At 36.0% G+C, this 9,195-nt stretch overlaps 1 protein-coding gene across 1 annotated transcript in view; it reads left to right on the plus strand.

Moving 5' to 3' along the window:
• The window catches only part of TTC27 (tetratricopeptide repeat domain 27), a 163,146-nt gene that overhangs the window by 77,083 nt on the left and 76,868 nt on the right, over window positions 1-9,195 (plus strand). The window contains 2 exon segments of the mRNA XM_012652517.1: window positions 3,005-3,100; window positions 6,840-6,962. Of these exon segments, the coding sequence (XP_012507971.1) occupies window positions 3,005-3,100; window positions 6,840-6,962 (219 nt within the window).

Raw genomic sequence — 9,195 nt, forward strand, 5'->3', positions numbered from 1 at the left:
CCATTTTTGACATTACCATCTTTCCTCAAAGACTAACTCCTCATACAGTTTTTACTTTATGACCAAGTGCCCATGACTTTCAGGTGTGAAATTCATGAAATTTAAAAACTGGAAAGAGAAAATAGGTAGGTGAAAGGGTAGTGCACACTGCTTTAGAGACCATTTCCCTAAATTTCCGGGCTTATGTGAAAGCTTGCAAAGCTTTCTCACTGAGCATATTTATGTTCATGTTTATGCACAGAAATATACACAGTATTGAGGCTTCACTTTAATGCCATTCCATTCTATCATTGTCTTCCAGACTACTGGGGCACTTGGTTTGCTTCTAACAAATGTGCTTGATACTTGTGTTCAGCTAATGGTGCCTAAAATTAACCAACAAACCTCAAATGCTTGAAATAAAACAAAATACTCTTGATAAAGCCGTACCCATAGACAATTGGAAGCACAAGGATCATTTAAAAAATCGTCTCATAGATGAGTGTCATTGTGGTTAAATGACTTGCTACTTGGGGATGGATCTAGAACAGAATCCAAGTGACTTCACTTGCCCGTACTGCATTTCCCATTTCCTGTAAAGGACTCTGGTTTGGTTGAATATGATGGAATTATCTCAGAATGAGTTTCTAGAAATAATCTTGCTCTGAGAAACCTAGTGATGTACTGTAACAATAACAGTATTTTTAGTAAATCAGCAAATAAAAAAGAGTACGGTGGATCCCATAGAGGAAATGGGCAAATAGCTGTACACCTATCCCCCCTTACTTTCGTATATTAATTTAATAATCTTAGTTTTTATTGGTATGTAAATCTTATGTAGATGGTTATCATGGCTAAGGTAGGAGGAAGTTCATTCTGTGCGGGAGTGAAAATGGGCTATAGTTCTGTTTTTCATCTTTATCCTGCATATGGCTTAATCACGTCCTTATACAGGGGCTTATTCATGGTATTCAGCTCAAATGAGTGTTGGTTCTCTGCACTCTCTCCAAGTGGTCTTTGCCATTTTGAAGAGTATCCAAGACTATCAGAGACACTTAAGGTCATCCAGAGTATCTGAGAGTATCTGAAATATGTAATAGGTCTGTTTATTAATAAATCAGGAAATGCTGAGCACTTAATATGTCTTAGCTGGTTGCAGTAACTACAACATGAGTTTTGTTTGAAAATAAATTTTTTTTTTTACATATTATTAGGTCTTATAGTAAAAGGAAATTTGACAGTGTTGCTTTTGTTTTTGTTATTACTAAATGAGCTCTAGTTATTTTTCTCCCCCTACCCTGTTTTGAATTTGCCCTCCTTTTCGTGAAGTAGTTCAGTGATCTCTTTATTTATGCATTGTAACCATATGTATTCAGCTAGAAGTTATTCTTCTCGACCCTCCCTCCCACAACTAAACAGCGTTGGGCAGAAGCATGCAATCTTTTTGCTATTAAGTTACTGTGAAGTAAGGCCAGAAAGCTTTAAACATATTTTGAATGAGATGGGTTAGGAGTCTGATTATGTCTCAATTTGTTCTGACTGACTTGGTTGAATAACATCTTGGGTTGTCAAAGAAGTGTTGTGTAATGAATGTTTTCTCACATTTGTGCTCATTCTACTTGTGCTCATTCTTAGGCTAACTAATATATCTCCCACGTAGTATAATAAAGATAACCCACAATTCAGGAGCAGTTTCCCTGCTCAGAAACTGGTCTCCTTGACTTAAGTTTTTACAAGGACATGGTAGATTCCTGTCCTTTTCTTTCTTCTGAGGAAATTTGGACTTGCTACCTCTTTTACTTTTTTTAAAAAAATTCCATTTTTAAAATTAATTTTGTGAAACTTTGAAACAATTTCAAACTTACAGAAAAGTTGCAAGTACAGTGTAAACTGTCTTTTGTATCCTGAAGTTTTGGAGAGTAAGTTGCCAATGTGGTGCTTAATCATCCTCAAATACAACAAGGACATTCTCCAACCTAACCCAATATGTGCATTAAAAGCAGAACTTCAGAGTTGACATATTACTAACATCTAATTCTCATAAGAGAGGTCTGAGAAAACTAGTCAACTGGCAAACAAACAAAATGTGAGTATGCGTTATAGAAAAAAGGTCATGATAATTCACAGTTGAGAGAAGGTATAAGTATATAATAACAGAAAAATATGTATACTTAATATAAACTGATTGGCAAGTGAAGAGGCAGGAGAAGATGAGCGTGGTAATGGGGCTGCTGTCCTTGTGTTTGTCTAGGAATTCCAGAATGTGTTTGCGTTCACTTTGATGCTGAATATGTGAGCTCTTTTGATGGTGATCACTTGACCGCCAGATAGTGCTGCTAGCCTTTGCCTTAGATGGCCCTGGTACCTTTCCTCAGAGTCAGCCATCTTGGTCTTGTTGGTCTGCTGCTTGATGTAGCTTCTGAGAGTTTAATTATTTACTACCAGCGGAGGAATTTCAGTACATCAGAGGGGTTCTTCAGTGCATGTAGCTTGCATGCAGATGGTCTTGTGTGAATGAATGTCCAGCCTTATTACTCTGTTGCTGAAGAGTGAGAGAACCTGCTCTCTGTGACTAGAGGCCTACTTTTTTCTTTCACTTTATTCCTGAGAAAATAATCCTAGATGAGTTCTTCATATAATTTTTCTCTGATTTATATTAGAAAGTGTCATTATCAAAGTGGCATTATGTTGTGAGATAGATATGCTAAAGAATAGTTTTTCTTAGAAAAACTAAAAAGGCTTATCAATAAGGCTCGTTCTTTGAATGAACTGTTATAGGAAATCTTAGTTTTAAAACTGTTTTCCTATTCCGTTTTTAATGTACATGTTTCTATAAGTGTTGATAAACTGTAAAGTTTTTTAAACACTTAAAGAAATTCAAGAGAAAAATTCACATATCACCTTATCAAAATGACTTGAGTTCTTTATTATTTATATGTGCATTTATGTAACTTTGACAATAAGAATCTTGTCTTTATTAAAGTTATTACACATATAGATTCTGATTCTGATATGTGTTGTTAAGGCTCTTGCAGACCAATTTGAAGATGAAACTACATCTGTATTGGAACGTTTGAAGATTTTCTATTGTTGTCAAGTACCACCTCACCGGGCCATTCAGGTATTTTTGTTATTTGTCATTAGGTATGAAAAATACTTTGCATTAGAAAGGTAAATGCGTTAGAAAAGAATGATTTAAATTTGTTTGAATTTTCAAATATTTCAGTGAAAAGAATAAAAATGTCTAGCTGGAGACTGCTAACTACTTCAAATTGCTTTTTTTTTTTTTTTTTTTTGAGACAGTCTTGCTCAGTAGCCCCAGGTAGAGTGCAGTGACGTCACCTCAGACTCCTCGGCTCACGTGATCCTCCTGTCTCATCCCTCACTCCCCCGCAGTAGCTGGGACTATAGGTGTGAGCCCTCATGCCTGGTCAAATTGCTGTTTTGATTAAAGCAATGTTAGATTCATAAAACTTTTTAAGAGAATTAAAAAAGTCTGTCTGGCTGGAGACTGCTAACTACTTCAAATTGCTTTTTTTTTTTTTTTTTGAGACAGTCTTGCTCAGTAGCCCCAGGTAGAGTGCAGTGATGTCACCTCAGACTCCTCGGCTCACGTGATCCTCCTGTCTCATCCCTCACTCCCCCGCAGTAGCTGGGACTATAGGTGTGAGCCATCATGCCTGGTCAAATTGCTGTTTTGATTAAAGCAATGTTAGGTTCATAAAACTTTTTAAGAGAATTAAAAACTATATTAAATAGAATCCTACAAATTAAATAATAGGAAAACTATAAATGTTTTCATTTTCAAAATAATTTCTTTAAAGAAGTGGGGTCTTGCATTGTTGCCAGGCTGGAGTGCAGTGGCCATTCATAGGAGCAATCATGGTGCATTATAGCTTTGAACTCTTGGTCTCAAGCAATCCTCCTGCCTTAGCCTCCAGAGTAGTTGGGATGACAGGTGCACACCACCGTACCCAGCTTCAAAATAAATTTTTATATTTAGAAGTCCATTAAGGACTTTCTGCCAGAGAATGAACCTTGTAACTAAATTGTTTACAAAAAGTAAAAGAGAGCATTTATTTGGCATACTTTATGTTGCGAGATGCCATTAACTGCTCTCCTCTTCCTGAGGATGTATGAAACCTAGGGCAGGTCTTAAAACCCCTTATTCGGGTAGAGATTCTGGCTCCTTGTCCACATAGTTCACTTGTATAGATCTGGTTCCCCTATTTTATAAAATTTTAGCACTGAAGATAACTTAGACACCTGGTCCAATTTTTTAATTTTACAGAGGAGAAATTGAGGCCCAGTGCAATGAACTTTCCAGTATTGATCACACAATTATATGTGAACTAGATCCCTGGCTTCCTGACTTTTAGTCTAGTTTACCTCCTTTCCTTATTTCTTCATTGGGTTGTATACAAGCTAATAACAACCAACTTTTATGATACATTTAGTATAATGCATGCGCTTTGTTCTGCATTTCACACACATTATCTTATTGCAACAATTTTGCGAAATATTCCCATTTTATAGATGAGGAAGCTAAGTGGAGTCAAATGGTGTCAGCCAGCAGTTTCTAGATGATTTAGTAGCTATTGTCATTTTAATCAGCTTCCTGTTCTCTCTGTCATGGAGTATACACACAGGTAGTGACTTAGAATTATAAATGCCATCCCACCATTCAATGGTTCAGAATCCTTAATATGAGATTTCTTAAAGTAGGTTATATTCTTAAACACAGGGTAAAGTAGGAGGCTTGTTACACATTGGAATCCACTTTATGTATTGAAGGAGTCTCAATAAAACATAAGCAAATAAAATGCTTTGCTATATATGTCAGAAGGAGTAGATTCTTCATGAAGAAGGTGTTAACAGCTGGAATTTTTCAGCATATGTTTGACTCTGATCTGTGAAATTTGTTAAGTGCCTTGTATAACGTGGTTTGTGGTAGATAAACATTTCAGAGCTATTATTATGACAAAGCCTGTCTGTTGGGGATGTTGCTCTTTATCTGTTCCTAAACAGAAACAGAACCTTAAATACTGTTTAAGTAGAATTTAGGCTAAATGTTTTATCTTTCTAGAAAGCTGTGTATTTTAGGATCTTTAGGCTGTTAGATAGGGATCCTTTTTCATTAAGAAGTTAAATCCCTTTTATTTTTTTTGAGATGGGATCTGGCTCTGTCACCCAGGCTAGAGTGCAGTGGCATCATCGTGGGTCACTGCAGCCTCAAACTCCTCAGCTCAAGTGATCCTTCCGCCTCAGCCTCCCAAGTAGCCAGGACTACAGGCATGTGCCACCACGCCCAGCCATTAAGAAGTTAAATCACTTTTCGTACATCATAGGGAGTAATCACATCTTTATGTGTTATTTTAAATATCGAAAAATAATAGGGCCGGGCGCGGTGGCTCATGCCTGTAATCCTAGCTCTCTGGGAGGCCGAGGCAGGCAGATTGTTTGAGCTCAGGAGTTCGAAACCAGTCTGAGCAAGAGCGAGACACCGTCTCTACTAAAAATTAGAAAGAAATTAATTGGAGAACTAAAAAATATATAGAAAAAATTAGCTGGGCATGGTGGCGCATGCCTGTAGTCCCAGCTACTCTGGAGGCTGAGGCAGGAGGATCGCTTGAGCCCAGGAGTTTGAGGTTGCTGTGAGCTAGGATGACGCCACGGCACTCTAGCCCGGGCAACACAGTGAGACGCTGTCTCAAAAAAAAAAAAAAAAAAATAACAGCACTCTATTATGAAAAGAGAATTAGTCTCTGCTCACTAACTAGCCATATCATCTTGGGTGTCACCAACTTTCTTTACCTGTTAAGTGAAAAGATGGAACTACTCACTGCATGAGCACTAAGATTTGTTCAAGCTCCTACATGCTATATTCAGTTTTCGAAAATATCCAATCATATGCTCTAAAATAGCCAAATTCTCCTTTATTTCATGGGATACAGATATATTGCATGACTCCCCTTATTTATTTTGATAATATATTAGCTTATAATTTTTAGGCATAATTCATTTTACTTTCTAATATTGTCAATCTTGGACCTTCCATACCCGTTTGCTTCTTAACTCTTAAATAAGTATTGAATTTGCAAAGAATAGTAAAAGCATATTTAAGAGAAAACAACACAGCTCTCACCAATATGCAGTTGTACCTTATTCAGGAACCTCACCGACGTTTTTTTAACCTTTCTGATATATTTTTTTTTTCCCATTCCTGCAGGATGGGCCACTTATAAACCACAACGTATTTGTTTTTTTTAATGTGTTTACACTTACTGACCTCAACCCAATTTGCTCCTTTTTCTTTACCAGGGACTGAGAAGTTAGGAGCTAAGTTTGTTAGAATGTGCTTAAAATAAATCAAAGTAGACCTGAGTGAGAAAGAGCCAGAGATATGCATAAAGGGGGCTAATGCATAGATTTTATGTCATCTATATTGACTGCTCAGAGTTTTAAAAATTGATTTATTGGATCTAAGCTTTACAAATCAGAGATTGTTATATAGAGAATCTCTTGGTAAGAAAGAAATAATTGATTTCTGCTTTTTAAGTTCTTTTGAGTTCTTGGAAAAAATTTGATATTGATAATTTTGAACAGTTTCTATGTTGTTTTTAAATTCCTCGCTATAAAGAAGCTTGCTAAAGTAAAGGTAAGTATTGTATTGTCACAAATTCCTGATTAGTAGAGGTGGAATATTAGAAATTACACATTTATTACAATAAGCAGACTCTTAAAAAGGCAGATTGGATATACAATCTGTGCTCATGCAGTGAGTAGGATATACCTGCAAGTGAAACAGAAATCTCTCTTTACATTAAGAAATGTTAATTATTGTAACTTGATTTTTCTAGCGTCAACTTGCGAGTTTGCTCTTTGAGTTGGGATGTACCAGTTCAGCCCTTCAGATATTTGAGAAGCTAGAAATGTGGGAAGATGTTGTCATTTGTTATGAAAGAGCCGGGCAGCATGAGAAGGTATGTATTAATAATAGTCTAATCCTACGTACTGGTTGAGAGACTTCCCTCTTGGAGCATCTTGTAACTTGTTTTTTTTTAGCACATTTTTTGTCAGTATTCACTTATCTTCCTTTTTCACTTTTTTCCAGAAAAATTAATGTTTTCTCTTATTTCTGTTTGGTCACATTACTTTATGTGTATGCATACATATGTGTATATAAAAGAGAAAGGTAGACTGAAATTGATATGGTATTCGACACTTAAGAAAGAATAACAAAAGCTTTGAAGACTGTGTTTTGATCTCTTTCCTTTACTGACTCTTCTCCTGTAGGATAACTTCAATGTGAAATATTAGAAATTACTTTAATTATCACGGGGCTGCCTGTTGATCAGAGGCTGTGGGCCTGAAGGGGGGTTAGCTAGCAGGGATAGTAGTTGGCTTGGTCTGTAAAAGAAAATCCGAAGGGTGTGACGACCCCCCTGGGGGCAGAAGAGTTGTCAAGTGTGTAATGCACATTTAATTCCACCCTAAACTGGGTCAAGAGGCAATATGTTGTAATATTTGCATCTGTTATTCATCTATTGTTTTTCCCCTCATACATGAACTTAATTTTAAGAAGAATGAGGGGCTCTACATTATGAGTCGCTATAAAAACTGACACATTGAAATCATATGTTCAACTTTGGATTAAAATTTTAAATGACTAAGTAGAGTACACAAGCAGAGTAAAACCCACAAATTGGATCATTTATACCTACAGTCAACCTTTTTGCCATCACCCTAAAAAAAGAGAAATAGTGGTTCAAGTATGTGTTTTTCTTAAATATTAGTATCTTCCTAAGTATGTCTATTTCAGACTATTAACGAAAGTTCCATTTCTTTCACTTACCAGTTAATGGCAGTGAATGTCTTTGAATTGTATTGGCTTAAGGAGAAACCAGCATAGGAGCAAAGTTTTACTGTAAAAGATTATAGAATTATAATATTTTGATCCTGGAAAAGAACTCCATAATTATGCATTATAACTCCCTCCTTTTCCAGATAAGGAAAGGATTCCCTTCTGATGTGCCTCAGTTCACAAAGCTAGTTATTATTTACTTGAGAGGCAGGATGGCATGGTGGTTAAAAGCATAGCCTCTGAACTCAAACGCTGCCTGGATTCGGATGCTAGCCTGGCCATGTACTAGCTCTGTGCTCTTGGGCAAGTTACTTTACCCTCCTTGCCTCAACTTCCTCATCTAGAAGCACTTGATCTGCCTACTTTACAGGTTTTTGTGAGATAATACATGTAAAGTATACAGAATGGTGCTTACCTTGTAGTGCTATATGTTTGCTGCCATTCCTGCTGTGTTTCTAAGAGATGTATTTTTTCATATTTTAATATCTCTAAAATTGGAATGTACTTAGCAATTAATGGTATCTTCCAATTGCTATCAGGTGGCTGTCTCATCTGGTTTTCAGTACCTGTGCATGTGCAAGCTTAGTTATAGCTGTATTCAGTGCCATTTCAGTTGAGTCACAGTGTCAGTACTGCATAAGTTTTGTTTAACTGCCATTTAAAATATCTTCAGAAAGATTTCACTGTGATTTGGCATTGAAACAAAAAGTTACTAAATACAGAGGAAAGGGCAGAACCAAAGTAGAGAGATATAAATTTGGTATTAGCGAAATAAACATTTGCCATTGGAGGAATCATTACAGTTCCATTTACATTTCTTTGAAAGCAACAAGGAAGATACAATGCAAAAAATGCAAAAAAGGAAGATACCCAAAAGTAGATGAAGCTTTGTTTCGTACTGAGATTTGTAAAGAAAGGTTGCCATTTAAAATGTCAAGCAGTGGCAGGAAGAACTGCCAAATTTTTCTGAATAGATTGAAAAAAATCAAATGAGAGGTGTTAGATCATAATTGAAAGCATTTTTTCTTTCTTTAAGAGTTTGTCTTACGATTAATGTCATTTCAAATTTGTTGAACTATGGTATTATATTTCTACAGGGGCTTAAATTTTTTTTTTTAGTATCCACTGGCATTAAAGTAGTACTCAGACGTTTGTTTAACGAAGGAATGAATGGATGAATATCTTGACTTCCAATTTGATGTAGTTCCCACTGCATCATTCTTTACTGTGATAGACTTTTACATTGGTCAATAAGTAAATAAATAATGATGTAAAAATATAGTAGTTTTTGAAATAGTAATTTTTGAAATAAGTTGGTAGATCATAATTGAAAGCATTTTTTCTTTCTTTAA

The sequence above is a fragment of the Propithecus coquereli genome, unplaced genomic scaffold (genome assembly GCF_000956105.1).
Source record: "Propithecus coquereli isolate 6110/MARCELLA unplaced genomic scaffold, Pcoq_1.0 Scaffold39, whole genome shotgun sequence".
Lineage (NCBI taxonomy): Eukaryota > Metazoa > Chordata > Mammalia > Primates > Indriidae > Propithecus > Propithecus coquereli.